Source organism: Salarias fasciatus, chromosome 5, assembly GCF_902148845.1.
Source record: "Salarias fasciatus chromosome 5, fSalaFa1.1, whole genome shotgun sequence".
Taxonomy (NCBI): domain Eukaryota; kingdom Metazoa; phylum Chordata; class Actinopteri; order Blenniiformes; family Blenniidae; genus Salarias; species Salarias fasciatus.
In genome coordinates this window covers 29,069,236-29,089,271 of record NC_043749.1, presented here as the reverse complement: position 1 = coordinate 29,089,271, position 20,036 = coordinate 29,069,236, and the positions used below count along the sequence as shown (strand labels likewise).

The 20,036-nt window shown below is 46.9% G+C and overlaps 1 protein-coding gene across 2 annotated transcripts; it reads right to left on the bottom strand.

The window, feature by feature from the left end:
- Positions 1 to 2,219: 2,219 nt before the first annotated feature.
- On the bottom strand, positions 2,220 to 19,657 carry rbl1 (retinoblastoma-like 1 (p107)). 2 transcript variants are annotated; one of them, XM_030091393.1, is made up of 26 exons: positions 19,563 to 19,657; positions 16,690 to 16,898; positions 16,560 to 16,620; positions 16,202 to 16,297; positions 15,444 to 15,608; positions 15,250 to 15,375; positions 15,036 to 15,179; positions 14,866 to 14,942; positions 10,852 to 10,855; positions 7,544 to 7,603; positions 7,189 to 7,253; positions 6,903 to 7,068; positions 6,605 to 6,777; positions 6,372 to 6,484; positions 6,118 to 6,221; positions 5,908 to 6,045; positions 5,664 to 5,828; positions 5,395 to 5,557; positions 4,845 to 5,060; positions 4,550 to 4,770; positions 4,277 to 4,453; positions 4,003 to 4,074; positions 3,832 to 3,919; positions 3,589 to 3,737; positions 3,322 to 3,486; positions 2,220 to 3,198 (listed from the first exon to the last, which is right to left on the bottom strand). In XM_030091393.1, exons 1-26 carry the CDS (start codon positions 19,629 to 19,631, stop codon positions 3,004 to 3,006), a joined length of 3,381 nt encoding a protein of 1,126 aa, XP_029947253.1. In that variant the 5' UTR covers positions 19,632 to 19,657; the 3' UTR covers positions 2,220 to 3,003. The 2 variants fall into 2 exon arrangements, with proteins under 2 accessions (XP_029947253.1, XP_029947254.1); XM_030091394.1 differs by lacking the exons at positions 10,852 to 10,855; positions 14,866 to 14,942; positions 15,036 to 15,179; ... (4 more) ...; positions 16,690 to 16,898; positions 19,563 to 19,657 and adding exons at positions 7,780 to 7,908; positions 8,001 to 8,065; positions 8,304 to 8,507; positions 9,645 to 9,778; positions 11,829 to 12,090 and having other exon boundaries at positions 6,605 to 6,771; positions 7,544 to 7,707.
- Between the last annotated feature and the right edge of the window lie 379 nt (positions 19,658 to 20,036).

Sequence of the window (20,036 nt, the reverse complement as noted above, 5' to 3'; positions counted from 1 at the left end):
TTTCTAAAATTAAAATAACAGAGGTGCTGACATTATTATATTCTAGTTGTAGATTATCTTTTTTAGTCCCACCACTGTTTATAAGATTGCATTTTAGCAGAAAAAAAACAATTTAAGCTTCAAACAAACCCTTAAATGTAATTTATTTCTAATATTTATCAAATCAACAGTATAAACTTACAGAAAAATTCATATTGTTCATGAAAGTTGAGACTCAGTTAAATTATTAATCTTTATTTTAAACACCAGAAATAACTGTAATAAAACATCTCCATCAACCTTGAGGTCTGAGACGGTGTGCACATGAACCTCCGCTGGCGGAACATCCTGAATCCACTCGCTTTGCAAAGATCATGATCTCCATGCCTGTTGCCATAGCAACACATATCCAGAGCAGACATGCACATGGAGGAGACCTGCAGTCACGAAAAGCCCTTTTAATTATCACCTGTCGTCCTTCCGAACAATCACAGCTTCAGCATCTGTCGGACTGTTGTTACAGCGACTGTCAACTCTGAAAGTACCAGGAGACTGAGACGGAGCTCTAGTGTTTCCTTAAAGTTACATTTTGACTCCGCGCTCATCGTGGAGATGAAGCCGCAAATAATGTTTCACTGAATTAGACGGGGCCTCAAAGTTTAAACGATGCTGCTGAATGTTGTCTGAGGGAAAAAGAGCTGTTTGACTGACAGGAACCCAGGATCAGCCTTTAGTAGATGAATGAAATGATCTTTTCGAAATGATCTTTTTGAAATGGTCTTTTCAAAAGTTAAAAAAAAAGCAGCCCAAAGCTTTAACTGGCAGGATAAAAATGAATGAGGAGAAGAAATAAAAATCATCAGATAGAAACACTGAAACACTCAAATAACCATGATAACATATACTTCGTAAAGAATGATGTTGGGAGGATAAAATAAACTGACATAACAGAGGACGGTATTCTGGAACATTTAAAGCGTTTGTCCAGGAGCGTTCATGGAAGACGGTGTTTTCTCAACTATCAGAAGAACATTCAGAGGTATGGGTTAAGACTGTTCACAGGCGGTGGTTTTCAGAACTGTCCTTTTCAGAGTTACAGATTAAAGCCTTCCTCACAGGTGTTTTCACAGTTGTTAGAATTATTAGAGAGAGGGACTTCCAGCAAAATAATAAAAATACTTTTAGAAAGTGTTTGCAAACGTTATTTCAGGTGGAATCAGTGTTACTAGACGCCATCTTCCAGGTACAGCTGACAGGGGGGAACTCTGAATGATTAGAGCAGCTCTCTGGCCAGATGTTTGACTGCTGGATGAGTGCTTCTCACACACACACACACACACACACACACACACACACACACACACACACACACACACAGACAGACAGACAGACAGAAGGGATTTGGCTGGAGGCTCCAGCAGTAACTGCAGAAAGACCGAGTGGAAGCAGCTCCTGAGAAACATTAAACATGTCAGATTTCCTCTGTACGCAGCTCCCAGATACCCAATCTCAGTGGTGGACCACCGGCTGTCGGGATGGGGGGGGGGGGTCAGCCATGTAAGGAGGCAGCAGCCCGTGAAACGGTGAATAATCTGGTGTCACGGCGGCGGCCCGGACGCGCCTGTGCAGCCGGCGGCGGATGATCGCCGCTCACCTTGGGAGGATGTGAGGTCAGGGGAGGAGGAGGAACCAGCGAGAGGCGGGTTCTCAGCCCCGTGCAGAGCTGGCCTCAATATCCGAACAGGCTAATTTTAGACGGGGCCATTGTATTCCCTCCAACGGGATCAGAAATGATCGCATTCAGGAGGACACGCAGCTTTATGGATCTCTTTCAACTCCTCAAATCCTCCAAAGCAGTTGCAATTTTCTCTGAATCTCACTGCACTTTGGTTCAGAAACGCGATCCAGTTTTCTCCCCGATTCACTTTCGAGGTCAGAAAGTTCACAACAAACTGAAAAAAAAACAAAACCCGGCCACAGAAATCGAGAAAAATCCATTTCTTCCAGCAAATAAAACAGTTAAATGAACGGTCTGAGTGGCCATGGAGGAGATCACAACTCCTGAATTCAGTGATTTGGAGAGCTGAGCAAATACTGGCTATACAGACTGCCATCAATAAAAACACAGCACCGTTCATCCCACTGGAACTGAGCCTGTTAGCTTCATGTTCTCCCTGTGCATGTCAATGGATGCAGCCGTCATATGAATAGTAGAAAAAAGCACAAACAAGGTGTTTAATGACTCGAGTGTTTTTAATATACAAAACTTTACTGTAAGAAATACAAAAACCTTACATGTTAGAAAAGCCGAGTTTTGTCCATTATTGCATTTTTTTTCAGGCTGTTAGTGAGAAAGAAAACTACTTTCTTTTGACAACAAACGGATTTGTTTGGGACTCTTTTCTTTTAAAACCAAACCATTAAGAAAAAGCAAAACACAGAAAAATGTTTAGAGATCTTCTTTCCTAGCATGAATGAAAACTGATTGTGTAACAGGTTAGATTTAAAATTGTGTAGATACTACACACGTTGAGCCAGCAGGGCACTCCTCCTGTGAGCAGTGCGCCTCTAGTTTCCTTTACAACATTTAAAACAAACGCTAAAACACACAAAGTCACAAGACACAGAAGTAAAACTCTAAAACTGATACACAAGCCGAACTATGACACAGTTTTCAGATCAATCTGTCTGAAAAGGATCGCTGTGGATGTGAGCCCGGACGAACACAAAGTTAAATACAGAAGGCCGGGAGAGGTTAGGCGCTAACAGAAGAGTGTGTGTGTGTGTGTGTGTGTGTGTGTGTGTGTGTATGTGTGCTGGACTTGCTGTCTAAGCTGTTTTGGACTTGTGATCTCGGTTGCAGACCGTCTCTTCGCGTTATGAGACTCCGTTGTAGTCGGACTAAAACCAGTGGTTAAAAGACGGCGGCGTGAATTGCACTGCTCACGGGTTCTGACTGTAACCCGACACCTCGGCGCCCGGATCCCTCGGGAAGACGTGTGACCTTTCACCTCCCGCGCTCCGTCAGTGGCTCTGCCGCTCCGACACGACGTCCTGCAGGCGCTTCAGCAGCACGTCCTGGCTGCTGCCGTTCTCCGGACACGCCCTCTTGCTGGGGGAGTCGCAGGCTGATGACATCATCACGTCGCCCTCCATGGTGAAGGCCCGCTTCCTGCTCACGCAGCCCTGCCGGATCATCCGGTTGATGTCCGACAGCTCCTGCAGAGAGGACAGACATGAGCTCACAGCTGCATGAAACACACACAGTGCACCGACTGGGGAGTGAGAGTGTGTGTGTGTGTGTGTGTGTGTGTGTGTGTGTGTAAGTGTGTGTGCGCTCACCTTAGACGGGCTGCTGTTGATCCTGTAGGTGTAGGAGTTTGGCGTGAGGCATCCGGAGGAGTTCTTGTGAGGGGAGACGTACAGCGAGTGTCTCTGGGAGACCCGGCGGGGAGACAGCGGCTGAGCCCGGACCGTCGGGAACGGAGACAGAGGAGGAGCGTCAGCCTGCAGGGGGGCGACACACACACACACACACATACATACACCGTCAGGTCAAAGCGCGGCGATGACGGACGAGCTGCCGCTGAGAGGGGGGAGGGGTCGTACCCGGTTATCGTGGGAGGCGTATCGCAGGGCGAAGCTCTTCATCTTCAGGATGTAGATGCTGTTGTAGAACTGGATCAGGTCTCCTCGCTCCTCCTCCGCCGACTGCTCGGCGTTTGCGTCTCCTGGGAGCTGATTGGTTTTCTCTGCAGCTGCAAGAAACACACCAAACAGCAGTTTAAAAAAAAGACTGATGAGGCCGGGACCTTTTCATCTCATGTGGTTTGTGTGTGTGTGTGTTTTTACATTCTCCTCCAGAAACAGAATCCACCTCCATGTTTTCATCAGCCACTGGGTCTCTGGGAGTGTGATGCAGTAACACGCTGCGATACACCTGCAGTCACACACACATACACACTCGCATCAGTAACGCACTGAAGCCTGTGATGGAAGTGTGTGTGAGTGTGTGTTCCTCACGTGGCTGCAGGCCTGCGGCTGGCTGCGGTAGCACTTCATGATGTCCTGGAAGGTGTGAGGCTCTTTGGTGATCTAGTCAGAGGAAAACAGTCGGTTTGGTCACACTCCTCCTCCAACAGACAACATGGTTTCGTTTAGCCAAGTCTCTCTGCCGGGAGGGGGAGGGGCTACAGGTCTGCTGTCAGAAACACATCTCCCTCCACGCTTCAGCGCGGACTCTCACTCTTAACAACACTTTTCCAGCCGGTTACAGTTTGAAACATCTGCGTCTTACTTTGGAGATGATGTAGATGCTGCACAGCAGCAGCTGGTCCAGGTGTCTGTCCCTCATCAGCTCGGTGTTGTGGACCATCGAGTGCTCGAAACACGTCCAGATTTTCCCCCGCAGCTCCGACGAGATGTCCAGCTTCACGCACAGGTCTCTGAGACGGACGCTGGCCAGGTGGTAGACCTGCGAACCACACGGCGGCCGGCGGAGGGTCAGGAAACCGCCGGGGGTCGCCGGGCGCCACGTCCCATCCTAATCAGAAACGTTTCCAGCTCGTACCTTCCTGAAGAACAGGGCGAGTGACCCGGTGCGTCGCGGGCGTCCCGCCTGGCTGTCGGAGGCGGCGGCAGTGGCGGCGGCGGCGGGAGCGGTGAGGGGAGCAGAGGGCGGGGCGGGGGGCCGGCTGGGTGAGGTGGTCAGCAGGAACTGGGCCGTGACGGTGCCGGAGGCGTCGCAGGGCTGCACCGGGATGAGCGTGATGGTCCGCTCGCTGTTGGTGCCTGCGGACGAAGCGACCAATCAGGAACGAGCAGGAGCTTCCGCAGACTTCTTGGTCGGGGCGCCGCGCTCTCACCTTGCAGGGGGATGCTGAGCATGGTGGTCTGCCCCGTCTGGCCCCCGATCTTCAGGGTGCCGCTGGAGCCGAACGTCAGCCTCTTGGCAGGAGACGACACGGAGCCCAGGCCCGGCGCCGGGGTCGGAGGGTCGTCTCCGAAGAGGCGCCGCTTAGCGCTGCCGGCCGCAGGAGAGCTGTACCGGTCGTGGACCGACAGCGGAGAGGGGGGAACATCTGCAGGAGGAGGCGTGGAGCAGGACGGGAGGTTAGTCCGAATCACTGTTACCAACAAATCATTGGTGGCTAAAATTACATTAAATATTATTTTTCTCTGTCTGGAAGTGTAAATGCTTCAGTATTTCTACTTCTTCCGTTCTCTTGCAGCAGAGGATCATCATCGTAACTTCACAGGATTAAAGCTTTGATGATGTTTGAGCTGCGTCACAAATCCAGATATCATTACTTCCTTCTTAAAAGTGACCAATAATTTCCAGCTTTGCTCCAAACCATCCAACTTTGAGTTAACAGGGTGTGAAAAATCATGAAGGTCAGACTGAAACAAACCCACCTTTCCGTGCACTGCCCAGGCCTGACCGGAACTCCCTGATGCGGGGGTGGATGATCGGGGAGAGAGCCACCAAGGGGAGGTGGGACTGACCCGCACTGTTAGAACCAGAACTGGAACCAGAACCAGAACCAGAACCAGAGTCGAGACTGGAGGAAAAGTTGACCTGCAGAGAGAGAAAAGAAGTGAGATGAGGAAACATGTGTCTGCAGAGGAAACTTTGCGGTGCCTGGAGCCACTGAAAACACTAGTTATTGAAAAAGCTCAATGACCTCCTCCACCGTGGGCACTTTGCTCCCAGCGGCCTGCAGGGCGCTCCACAGGGCCGAGCCCGAGGCCCACGCCCGGCTCTCCAGGACCTGCTCCTCGATGGAGTTCAGATGCTTCACCATGTCTCTGGACAGGCCTTCTTCTGAGCGGATGAACACCTCGATCACCTGAGCAGCGGAGGAAGAGGCTCTATAAGTTGGTTCTTAGTTGAAGGAAGATGCTCTATGACCTGGATGTTAACGTCACCTTGAAGAAGTAGAAGGGAGCCAGCTTGAAGATGTTGATGATCCAGGGAAACGTCCTCTGGGAGCTGTAGGCGAACAGCACCACCTCCAGGCAGCACGCCATGAGGGAGCAGTGGAAGATGTCCTGCTCCAGCAACGCCTAACGACGACAGGAGCAAGTCAGAATTCAGCTCACACACACGCAGAGGTCAGCGGCCCGTCAGGTTCTTACGCTCATGTCTCTGCCCTGCAGCCGTTTGGTCTCCTGAGCCATGACGTTCTCCAGAATCTTGTAGTAGAGGATTTCCGCCAGCTTCATGCGGTTCTCTGCAAAATCTGCAATGGAAGAAACGGACAGACTGAAGAGCTGTCAACTGTTGGAAGAGGTGGTTTCCCTACTGAAGAGGAAAGAACTGAGATGTTCAGTGCAACGGCGTCTGAAGCCATCTTAACATTGATCTGTTCCTCAGCAGCAGCGTGCCGTACCGATGTGAGCGCCGGGCGTGTCCTCGGAGTCGTTGGTGTAATGTTCTTTGAAGGTCTGTCCGAGCGTTTTTACTCGACCCAGTATGGACTCTGTGGGATCTCTGGAGCAGGACCTGAAACACCAACACGGAAAGATTACAATAACTCACTTAAACTCATACATCCGACTCCAAAAGGCCGTGTTGTTATGGAGGTCTTCTACTATTAAGGGAGGCAGAAATAGAAATGCTGACTTGAAGATCTGGATCAGGGCTTCGCTGGGTGCCGTCCTCAGACCGGCCACCATGCTCTGCAGCCGGCTGACGCTCTGCGTTGCCGAGGAGACGGGCGTGACGAGCAGCTCCTTGTCCTTCAGGTAGACCCGCCCCGTCAGAGGGGTGGAGGGGGCGAGAGAGCCAGACTGCAACAACAACAGAGAGTTGTTTCAGGACCAGCTAACTACGTTTACACGTGAAAACACAAAACTCTTGTTGCGTTTTGGTCCAACGGTTCATGGAGCCACTGTAAAAGCAGCTTCTCGTGTGCGTTTACCTTCTCCATGTGCTGCTGCAGCTGGTGGCTCTGGCTGGCTAACGGATCCTGAACGATCTTCCTCGGAGTTCCGATTTCTTCGTCTGCGTCGGCTCCCAGAAACACCCGCTCGTCGAAGTCTCCCACTGTCAACACGTACTCCTCGTACTCTCGGTTTATGGCTTTACTGCAGAACACACACACACACACAGTGACAAACAAGGCCTGCTAAACACGCTAATGCTAATTAAAGACTCAGGAGCCAGAGGCAGAAAGGCGGATCGGGGTGTGTGTTCGTCTTGCTTACTTGTTGTCAATAAAGTTTTGAGGGTCCAGCATTTCTGTCAGGTGATCCTCGTTGCCTTTCAGGATCTGATTGTTAAAAAGAGACATTAGGATGAGATTACAAGAACAGACAGAGAAAGAGTGGAATATCTGCTTCCCATCAAACACCTACAAGCAAGCCGGATCATCGACTGAGGGAAAAGTGAGGATTAAGGACCGGGGATTGTATTGAAATGCTGCTTTTCTTTAATCTGATTAGAAGATGTTAAACATCCGTGCTGCAGAGAGGCTCATCGGGATGGAACCACCTGCTGTTGATGGAAGCTGAAATCTATTTACGTCCTCCATGAACGCTCGATTCATTGTCTTGACTGTACCTGTTTGTCAAAGAGCTTCTGGATGTAGGGTTTGAAGTAGTGCTGCTTGATGCCTTTGGCCTCCACCACCAGCCCGTCGTGCAGCTCGCACAGCCGCTCCAGCACACACGGGGGAGGCTCGTCGGAGGAGACGTGGCCGTCTGCGCGGTACTGGGCGGGCAGACCTGTGCACAGAGAGGGCGTCGGCGCCAGGACACGGACCGCAGGGAGGGAGTTCAGCTTCAGGTGACGCTCACCTCTGAAGGAGGGGTTGATCAGGTCTCTCCTGTTGGCGCACAGCAGAGCGTTCCCGAACACCAGGTCCAGGCAGCAGAGCAGCAGGTGGTACGAGTTCACCAGGTCGTCGCCGATCATACGGAAGTTACCTTCACACACAAACAAACACGGCTTTTCAATACAGTCATCAGAAAAAAATGCAGATAAATGCATAAACACAGCCATGGGCCGTGAATTTTACCTTTGGTGTAGACAAACAGAGTCCAACAGAACTTGAACACATCGCTGATGTGACAGGGCAGCCGCCTGCAGGGCCAGAGAGACACAAACACACACACAGTGTGTGTTAGACAAGACACTCTGACTCTGGACCAGTTTAAATGACGACTCCAGTGAAAACGCAGAAAAGGTTCTTGTTTACACAAAAACGCTTCAAAAATTGAGTCGAAGTGTTTTAGAAATGTTTCATTTCGCCCAGTTTCCATGGACATGGAGTGTATTCAAAAAGTTTCAGAGTGTGTGTGTGTGTCTGTGCGTGCCGTGCCTGTGCTTCCTGCTGCGTGGCTGCCGCGGCGGCTCGCCCCCCTGGGGGTTCTGGAACATGTCCATGAAGATGGGCTCGAACTTGCGGAAGATGACGGTGGAGACCTCGAAGTTTCTCTCCAGACGCTCCAGTCGCAGCCTGAAGTCCTGCGACAGGTTCGACATGTCCGACCACTTCCTCATCTTAGAGAAGAACTGGATCAGACTGCGGCAGGGACAAACAAAACATTCATGTTACAATTCACTCCAGAGAGGGCCTCGTCTGCGGTGCAATCAGGAAAGTATCGTATGGTGTGAAAAGGGACAATTTCTGCTTCTTTTTCCAGGCAACAGAGTTTCTGCATGTGTCTGAGGCTTTATGTTATTAATGTGACATGCTGCTAACTCCTCATTTGTTTTCCATGTTTCATTTGATAATGAGGTGCAAATAAATACAATATTTCAATATTTTATCAGCTGAAATATGCATCCTATCCAGTGGATTTCGCCTTTGGAAAAGGAAGCTGATTTTTATTCACAAAAACTTTAATCAAATTTGTTTATGAGGTAGCCAAACAAGCTTGCATTTAATAACTACTCACATTAGCACTCAGCATTGGCAAGTACCCAATAGTAAGTGCTCAGTATTGATGCTTCCCAAATTTACATGAAAATTCTTATTTACTGGTACAAACGGTGTTGGAGTGTAAACACACTGCTGAATAAAACCACAACACGGCCCGTCCAAGCTGACAGAACAACGAGGCTTGTTCTTCCTGACTTCAACTGCCTTTTATGATCTAAAACAGCCCCCGGCAGAGAGGAAGACGGCAGAAATCCGAGAGTAAGCGTCATTATACCAGCATTACGAACAACACTAACAGATGCTGAATCATGCAGTTTATGACCCAGATATGAGGAGGATTTAATCTAGGAGTCTGCAAGCTTTATGGCTGAATGTGCCGTTTTTACACACTTTTCACTGGATTAAACTTCTTCTCTGATTTATATCACACATACAGATAAACCAGGATAATCAGCAGCGAAAGCAAATCAGTCTGTTTACATTGAATTGTTTTCTTTACTTCATGGTAAGGAGAGCTTTGAAACTCGACATTTATCACCTGATATGAAACACAAGGAGATTTTCTCATGTTTTAACTGAACTTTCACCTCAAATAGCTAGAAAAAACTCCCTTTGAAAGATAGATAGATGTAACTTAGTGAAGGTTACAGTCAACCGTAACAGACAAGCTAAAGACCCCCGGTTTGACCGAGGAGTCCTCAGTCTTTCACAGCAGTGAAGATATCCACTTTCATTGAGAAGCATGTGTGTTTACGGTCTGCAGCTGAAGTTTCTGACCTGAGTTTGGAGGAGCGAAGGATCCTGGTGAGGGAGACGCAGTTCCCCTCCATCAGCCCTTTGCCCACAGTGGGAGTGGATCCCTTCCTGCAGGCAGCGTACAGCGAACAGGCCAACCAGTGGACCACCTCTCCCTGACAAAGCAAAAACTCGATTTACTCATAGATTCCAACACGTACGTCCACAGTCATGATGACTTTAATGTCCGTCATCATCTCGCTTCATCCAACCGATTCTAGCAGATGACGGATGAAGGCAAGTGAACAGATCAAAGACACACACACACATTTTTAATTCCCTTTACACCACAAAGTTTCCAGTGTCTCTGATCACCACTGTGCTGTAAACACACACTCAAAATGCAACAAAGGTTTTCTGTTTTCACTTGAAAATGTTGTGTAAACGGAGAATTAGAGACACAAAATAACCCCGAAAACACAGGTTTCTGGTCTATATAAGTCCCTGTTATTGTGGAATCCAGATTATCATACATATTTAACACTATGTGGGATCAGCTTCGCTCACCATACTCGCACAATTTCATTGTGTGCTGTAGTACACTGCCGCTATTGTGGTGTGCATGCAGAGATGCTTCGTAGTCATGTGCAAAAGTCAGGCCACCCCCAAGGACATCGCTTCTCCTTAATATCTCTACTTCATTCAATCTGAATCAGTGCATGTTTTGCAAAGTGGCACTGTCACTGAACTGGATTGTAAAACAAACATTTTCAGGATTTCTTCCTCATATTTTGGATGAGTTCAGTTACAAGGCAGTCCCATGGAAAAACTAAGTCTAACCCTGTAGCAGTTAATGATAACACTAAACAGAAGAATACTAATAAATGTGCATACTGTCGATTATTTCGACACTGTGTATACACAAGAATAGGAGTAAAATTTCAGTTGTGGTTGTGTTCAAGAGTATAAAGTGCAATAACATGATTTAAAAATGTTTAAAACCAATCTGATGTTAGATTATATTCACATTTTGTTTTTTTGTTTTTTTTTAATGACTGTAAAGCCTTTAAGATTTTAATTGGCAACACTTCTGTTGTTCATGTTGATAATAAAAGCAATACTACAAAGACATGATAATTACGCTTTGGTTAAATGTACTTACTTTTCTTTCATTTTGTTATCTTGATTCAGAACTATGTGCCATCAAACCACTTTGTTGACAAAGCATGTAAGTGTGATAAAATCACACCAGCCTGAAGAATCTACCAGAACACAGACTGAATGATGTTGTGGATATTGAGAACTGACTGTAGATACAGAGTTTTGAAATAATGTATCAGGGAAAGGAGGCACCAGTGGTGAGTGCTGAACGGAGTTGCAGATAGCAGCAAGGTGTTAACATCCAGCTTGTGAAGGACGGCTTTTCAGGCAAATCTGCAAATTACATTCCAATAATCGAAGATAGAGAGAAGTGTCATTTTAACCAGAAGTTGTGTGATGGAGAGTGTAAAGGAGGGGTTTTTTATGGTGCTATATGGGATTTAACCTTCATGAGCAGAACATGTGTATGGATTTCAAATGTAAGTTTACTGTCAAGCCAGACACCAAGATAGTTGTATCTTTACTCAATCTCACAGCAATCCAGGGAGGACATTTTGAGGCGACATTCTGTTATCAGACTTCTGTTGAAAACCACGCATTCAGCTTAATTTGTGTTTGAAACTAAATGTAGTCTGGAAAACGAAAGTTGGATGCAGTTGAAAATGGCCTGTAACGAAGACCGTCCAGCAGTCAGGGGGGATTAAATGTATAAATAATTACATAGTCAGCGAGAGTCACGTGTAGCTGTTATCTACATACATGCTGTAAATAATGCACTAATAATAGCGTAGAACCATTAAGATATGTAATAACGAAACGCAAGTTAAAAGGCATTAGACAGTTATTACTTGAATGGTGTTGATAAATGTTTGTCATTAAAATAACTGTAGTGCAAAATATAACTCCAGAGATTTGTGGCCCTAAAACTAACAATAACAACCAGCTGTGTCGGCTAGTGGTGACCGGAAACGTGTCGTGGTTTCATGGTTCCGGGACTGGAAATTAAAAACAGACATTAGCTGGAGCCCTTTAACCGATGTTTACTTCAGCACAGAGTCTCCTGAGTGGTCGATTCAGCCCCTAAAAAGCCCGTTAGGTAGTGAAGGAATCGATTTGTGGACTCGCCTCCAGCGTGTACGTGTTCCAGATAGCGGTGAAGTTGTCCATTGCTTCAGTGGCTGTCTGCTCGTCCATGTTCAGCTCCTGACACAGCGCCTCCAAGCTCCTCCGCACCGAGCTCTCCTCCATCCTCCCCGACTCCGAATCCGAGGACTCCTCGCCCCGCATTCGTGCTGACTCACCGTGTGGCGTTTTAAATCCCCTCCGGAGTTTAAAAGGCTAAACACGACGCCCCTCCGCGGACGTCCACGCAACACGGACCTCCAACTTCTGCATACAACTCCCACAATGCACCGGGGTTGGCGCGAAAACATCTCCATCTCCACCAATCAGAGCAGGAAGAAAATGGGACGCGTGAGGCGTGAGCACGTCGCCCAACCCGCTTCCACATGGGCTCGTGCTCCCCTCAGCCGGCGGTTACCGGGCAATCTGTTTAAAATTTACCGATTTTACGTGCTTTTCGGTGAAGTCCTCTGAATTAATTTATTATTCCCAGATTTTCCCAGAATTGTGTATAATGTGCGCTGATGTGAGGTTAAGGCCTTGATGCTGCTGGGTCAATAAAGTTAATCTCGTCTCAATTTAAATAAATAGCATCAAAACTACAAATTAAATACGACCTTAATTTCTTTTTATTTTCATATCTGCTGTTTACTGCAATAAATAAATAATAATAATTTCTGTCTTTCAACCTCAGAACCTTCATTTCAAATATTTTTAATGCGTGGACGGATTGTGATATAAAATAACCACTGGATGGCGTCAGGGAGGCACTTTTGAGTCATTGACCACTTTTTTTTTTAATTAATCATCTGACATTACAACCATTAGGCAGTGTCACTTAAATGACCTTCTTTCCTGCTCTGCAGTGAGCAATCCTCCATTGTTACCAATAATGTCACAGTGAACATCAATGTACCGGTAATGCCTGGATATAAAACTATACTTCTTTGACCCACTATACTGGCACCAAGCACTTTAAAAGGCTTGCTGCTAAAGCAGTGGACCCCTCCTCAAATCCCTCTGATCATCTGACCTCAGAAAGGTCATCTGCACATCCCATATCCATGGACAGTTACAGCTATCCTAAGGCTACACTGTATCATATATTGAACATTTCAGAGGTATAAATATTGCACATTCAGGGGTGTATTGCACATGTCAGTTTTTTAACTTCTATTGTAAAATCTTTACACACTGTTTTTCTTGCCTATCGCCACTATTTTCTTATTTTTATTCTAGTTTACATGCTATAACTAGTTTACATGCTATATTCCCTGTTTTTATTCAGATTAAAACATTGTAGGAGGACTAGATAGTGTGAGTCAGTGTTCATAATTGGAAGATGTATTCCTGGTACTGCCATTAAACCTTTGTTGGCACATTTCACTCATCTGGATGTCACGATTTATTCAGATTCTTATTCAAAAAATGATAGAGAGAAACATTTTTGTTCTTGTTCAGTTTATTGAAGAAAGCAACAATAAAGAAAAACTTAAACCCCCAAAACTCCTCCTTTGATGAAGATTTTCACATCAACAGCATGAAAAAGTCTGAATACAAACGACTAATCTGAGTCCTAAACACAGAAACTAAACCCCTGTGACCTCTGACCTCTGACCAGTGGAGGCCACACCCACTCTTTCTATTGTTCATGCATTATTTACACTGCAACATTTCAAGTGAAAATGCATAAGTTTTACATTTTTGCTTCAGAAAAGATTTGTGTTTGAACAAAATGTTTTGAAAACGATGTCTGTTTACACATCGTTGTTACTGTCCGTCTACTGAGCCGTGACGCTCATTCGTAGCAGCAGCGCTTCTACACCAAGATGGAGTCAGGACATTTTGAAAGAGTTGTTTTTTCCTCCATTTATATGATGACAGAGTTGGCGTATTTTCAAGAAGCTCCCATTTGAGTTGTACAGCAAAAACCTGCCTTTTGATGACTCTGTGCGCTGTTTTGGCAGCGAAAGTTTAACATTTTCACTTGAAATCTTTGTCGTGTAAACAGGCCCTCAGTCCTGTAGAATCTTAAAAAGCCTTATTCTGGTTATATTTCATTTAATTTGATCAAGCCCTCTCCCAACGAGGCCCCGGACCCCTGGCTGGGAACCACTACCCTGATTTTAAAGACTATATAACGCCTACATTCTTATAAATTCACCACAAATGACTCCAGTAGATACTTCAGTAATACTCCCTCTTTATGATCCGTGTTTACATGATTTTCACCCCCAATAACTCTAGGTAAATAATCACAAGCCCTGCATGCATCCCAGAGGCCACCATGACGAGCAAATAGACTTTTCAGCTCAGTGGATGTTGAATCTGGTGCTGTCTCTGGTCTCAGTGGTCTTTATCAGCAGCTTCGGAGCCGGAGAGCTGCTGTGGAAGCCGTTGGTGCTTTTAGCGGCTGGAGACGGGAAGGGAGGCGGAGGGGTTTTAAAGATGGTGAAAGATCAGTTTCCCGGATGTCGTGCACGGAGGAGGATGCTGCTCAGGTTACTTACTGTAGTTGGAAACGGCCTGGATGTTGAGGATGGACTGCTGCCCGAGTCTGCAGAGGAGGAGACACCAGTGCTCACACTTCTTATTGAAGTTAATGTATGAATACTGTGAAACAGGGCATTCAACACACTCTACACATATTCCTTTTTTTCTATTGTTATTTTTTGCAAAATGGAAATAAAACAAATGTTTAAATGGAAAAAAGGGATTGGCACTGGTGTTTAAAAAGACAAATGATTTTCTCAAGCCTTCATTTAGGGAAATCCTTAAAGTCATGGCTTATTTCTGCATCAATTACATGAATAAATCAGAATAGTTTTATTCATATAGCATCTTTCAAACATAAAATACACTTTAAGTTCTCCATAATTTAAAAAAAAGATCCAAATATATCAATGTTTAACGACTGCATAAAATAAAAATACCTAAATAAACAATGTAAAAATCAGTTTTTTGGGTCATTGTTGGACTCTTCACCATAACAGTGACCGCTGACGGCAGCAGTGATGAAGTTTTGCCCTCCTCCTCTCACCTGTCCTCCTCTCCTTCCAGCAGCTTCCTGTAGGTGGCGATCTCGATGTCCAGAGCCAGTTTCAGGTTCATCAGGTCCTGCAGGTGAAGACCGGGTTTGTTTTTACAGTTTGAATGGACTCAGCTGGACTCTTTGACTCCAGTGTCACTGTGCCTGAGCTCCGGCCTCACCTGGTACTCGCGCAGCTGCCGGGCCATGTCCTGCTTGGCTCTCTGCAGCGCGTCCTCCAGGTCTCTGGTCCGCGCCTTGGCCTCCTTCACGGCCAGCTCTCCTCGCTCCTCGGCCTCAGCCAGCTGGTTCTCCAGACCGCCGCGCTGTGAAAAGCCCTCCGTGCTGAGTGTGGCTGTGGGGACGGACTCCGGGGAGGCCGAGCTGAGACCGTACCTGAGCCTTGACCGCTTCGATCTCGCTCTGCAGGCGGCCGATCAGCCGGTTGACCTCTGCGACCTCTCCCTTCACGACGCGCAGCTCGTCTCCAAACTGACTGGCCTGCACCGACATCTGGTCGAACTGCAGAGAGAGACGAGTCAGGTTGTCCCGAACGCCTCCGTCTGGGTTCCTGGGTTCCGGGTCCTGACCTTGCTCTTGTACCAGGCCTCGGCCTCCTCTCGGCTGCGGGCTGCGATCTCCTCGTACTGGGCTTTGACCTCGGAGACGATCTGCTCCATGTTGAGGCTGCGGCTGTTGTCCATCTGCACCACCACCGAGGTGTCCTTGATGCTGGCCTGCAGCTCGCGCAGCTCCTGAAGCGCCGGAAACAACAACAAGTTCTTTATGTCTTTATCTGCTCTGATGTTGCCCAAAAACAGATTCTCTGTGTTTTATTAGAATCAGAATTAGAAAGCCTTTATTGTCATTGTATAACAAGCATTCAATGAAATTTGGATGCTTAGAAACATGTATAAATAAAAATACAATACAATAAGGAAATAAAATAAAATAAAATAAAATAAAATAAAATAAAATAAAATAAAATAAAATAAAATAAATAAAATAAATTGAAAGATGGCAGTTCTCAATTTTGTGCACAATGCAAAAAGTATATATTCTTTAATGTTTAGAATAATACAATCAATTCTTGACCTTCATTAATAAAGCTTCGTGCATCCATGCAGCAAATTGTCTCCAATTATTCATTCCAGATTTAATAGATTATTGCAATAATTTCTTTCTTGCTTTGAATAAATCCTTATACAGAGTCAGAACTGAAGAAATCAGATTGAATTTCTTGGAAAACAAAGATTCTTTTTGTAGTTTCTGTGAAGTTTGTTGATCTTAAACAGATGCAGTGGACGGCATTGCTGGAGAAGAGAGGAGAGCGGAGATGTTCGAGCACCTCCTCGTAGACGTTACGCAGGAAGTTGATTTCATCCGTCAGAGCTCCGACTTTATCCTCCAGATCCGCTTTGACCAGGTAGGCTGAGTCCACATCCTGACAGAACACGGAGCAGGCAGACAGAAGGATTCAGAACACAAACCTCACACTTCTAATTCATACGATTATTTACGTGTTTGCGTCGGTGAGGATTTTCTTTTGAAGGGCGATAAAACCAAACATGGTAAATGTAGAACAGAGACGTGTCTGGTGTGATGGTGAAGAGGAACGTTTGACGCTGTGTGAAAGCAGCAGGGACAGAGGGGACAATGGGCCGGGTCGTCTTACGGGCCACACCCGTGTCACTCTGCACTCTGACCTTCTTCAGGATCACAAAGTCGTTCTCCAGGTTGTTCCTCTTGTTGATCTCTTCCTCGTACCTGTTGCAGACGGAGGGTGAAGTTTAGAGCGCCGTCCTGTGAGGACTGGGTGTGCGGTCGGACCCTCACTTGTGCTTGTAGTCCTCCACCAGGCCCTGCATGTTCCTCAGCTCCCCGTCCAGCTTGGTCTTGTCGTTGTTGACCAGGTCCATCTGACGCCGCAGACCCGCCATGTAGGCCTCGAACATGGGCTCCACGTTGGACCGGCCCACGCCCTGACCCTGCAGCAGCTCCAGCTTGGTCTCCAGCATCTTGTTCTGCTGCTCCAGAAAACGCACCTGCAGAGCACAAACAGGCGGCGAGCTCAGGCCTGAAGCGAAGACGCATCGGTTTCACGTCTTCATTTCAGAAAAGTTTCACCATTTCCACGACAATGGCAGAAACACTGAAAACAATGTCGTTTTCCTGCTGGACGTCTAGTGAATGAATGAAGTTACCCTCAAAACACTATGAAAGTTTAATGTTTTCACTAGAAAATGCAGTTGTGCAAAAAGGCCTGAGTTTTGGCTGAAGGCTGTTCTTGCATCTCGTCCTGCTCATTGACCCGAGCGGAACTCTAATGTTCACGAGTCAAATTGATCAAAATAACTGTCATTTGGAGTGGAAATGATCTGCTGTCTCCGGTAAACGGAGGTGGAGGTGGACGACGTGTCAACACTTCAGCCTCGGCCCCGCCGGCCTCAGGTTTCCAGCTCACGGCCGGGTTTATCCACCTCCTATTATACCTCCCAACACAAAGCCTGCCTTCAGCCTGCGGCAGGATCGTCGGGCTGTGAGATGCGACCACGCCGCGTCTGACCCGACTGATCAGGTTTCAGCTCGGCTCAATGGGACGGAAATGGGCCGGCGGCCCGGTGCCTCCGATTCAGGCTGTTTAAACTCCCTCATGCATTCTTCATTTCTCTGAAGGCCTCTTTTTAATGGACGCCCGCATGCAATCAGGGATGGCTTGTGCAGAGGCGAGCCTACATGCATGTCACTAAACGTCCCGGCGGGGCTCAAACCGGGTCGCCGTCGTGCGGGAGGTCAAACTCAGTCCGCCTGCTGCATCTAACTAATGACTTCTGCACGGGAGGGAAGCAGCTCGTTAATGTTTCATTGGACGTTGAGGCCGCTGGGGTCGGATTACGCGGTCCGTATCTGTACCGGCGGGCTCGTCTATCGGTTTACTCAACTTTCCATTTTGGTAGTTTTCACTGCTGGGTCACTGAGTGGATTAGAGACACCGGCGGCGAGCAGCGGGCTGGTGTTTCACCGGTAAAAGACGGAGGAACAGGGCTTCCTTTGTGAGGAGGCCATTAGCAGGGAAGTCAAGCTTCTGTTTCACGGAGACGGATGGACGAGCTCTTCAGTGTTCCTGTGAACTTTCACAACATCACTCCTGATAACCGGGCGGTCGAACCCTCCGCTGCACACAGAAGGCTTCTCAAACAAAACCCTGCAGTTTCACACATTTCTAGAGCCATGCTGTAGTCAGGATCGTGTTCAGCAGTAAGAAAACCTTATTTTGGAAATATTGTGGCATAAAAAAACCCACAGATATATATTTAATATATTGTCACGAAGGCATACAAACCCTAACTGCTGCTAAATGAGCTTTTATGAGCTCAATCTTTCAGTCACGCTGAAGAAAATCTGTCAGGGAGAGAGGATTTATATGTTTACGGGTTCAACACAGAGCTGCTCATCCCACAAATGCATGTTCTGAAAAAGGGAAATAATGGGGCTTTCCAAAGGTAAAGTTTCATTGCTAACAAGAATCACAACAAGAAAATAACCTCCCGACAGGCCCTTATGTTAACTGATGTTTCGATGATTGTAACCGCTTTGTTCATACTGAAGAATTTCTTTATAACTGTATCTACTGAAAACACACTGTATAATTATATTTTATAAAACTAATCACGTCATCCTATTCATTTCTCTATTTGCATAATGTAATGTGATAAAGAATGGTTTATTTTTCATCATTTCACGAGCTCCATCCTTTTATCTCACTTTGTCCAGGAATATCTACAATAGTCTGATCTGGGATGATTAACAGCAAAAGGAGGATGATGAAGTGTTTCTGTCCCGATGTGAGATGAAGACGAACACAAAGCCTCCTTTGTGGCAGTGTTAACCCACTCCGTGAGAAAGCAGAGATGTCCCCTAAGTAGGGTATCGATGTCCGCCTTTATCACAGGGCGGCTCACTCCTGCGCTGGGAAACCGCTGCTCTTCAAGAGCATCAACAAGCTTCTCACATTCAGCCCACAACACCTTCAGCAGATCAGCACGCCGTCTTTAAAGGTCATTTACGCTCATTCGTGTATTCAATTCAGCGTTCAGGTTGACTTTAACGCTCTTGTCAAGTCAAGATGTTCAACTGAATCTGAACTCATCAAAGTGAAACGGAAAAATAAAATACATCAAAGCAAAAAGTTTAATTGATTTCACCCTGAACACGACAGGAGAATGAACCAAATGATGAATTAAAACTGAACGCTCAACCTGAACGCCGCGCCAAAGTGAACCTCCAGGATACAACACAGTGAATCTGAAGTTTATATAAAAAGAACCTGGATGTCGAATTCAAATGAACCTAAATTCCATTCAAATGAAGTTTATTGTTATTCAGTTAAATAATGAAAAATTAGGGTATCTCAGACTGCCTTGTGAGGGTTTTCTTTAGCCGGACTCTGACAGTCTCAGAGGTGATTGACAGAAAGCAGAATAAAGTAGATCAGCTGATCTCAGCAGAACATTTCGTCCTGTTTGGTGAGCAGGAAGGTGTTTGTGCTGCAGTTCAAAACTGTTTTCACATTAAACATATCTGACAATCATTCCTGAATGACTTTAATCATTTTTCACTGATCAAGAGCAACTTGATAAGAACTGACATTATTTGAACACACTGAATATTGAAGCTGAAACGGAGTGAGAGAGAGGTGGAGGAGTGACCTTGTCGATGAAGCTGGCGAAGCGGTTGTTCAGGCTCTTGATCTGCTCCTTCTCGTGGGCCCGGCTCATGGACAGGCTGGGGTCGATCTCCAGGTTGAGGGGGGCCAGCAGGCTCTTGTTGACCGACAGGGAGGCCAGCGGGGCCGCCAGGCCCGGGTGGTGGTGGTGGCCGTTGTTGTAGAGGGAGCTGCTGCTGAGCGAGACCCCGCTGAAGCCCCCTGGGGCCCCGAAGCCGCTCAGCCTCCGGGAGCCGCCGCTGCTCCGGACCGAGCTGCTGGAGCTGATCCGCTTGGTCCGGCTCAGACTCATGATGCAGGCGGAGGAGGAACGACCAGAGACAGGCAGGTGGAGGGGGTGAAGGATGGAGGGCCACAGCGCCGAGGCTCAGGTGTCTCCTCCTTTTAAAGCCCTGCAGGGTGGAGTCATGGGAGGAGGAGACGGGTGGTGTCGCCTTTCCTGCTGCTTCTGCTTTTT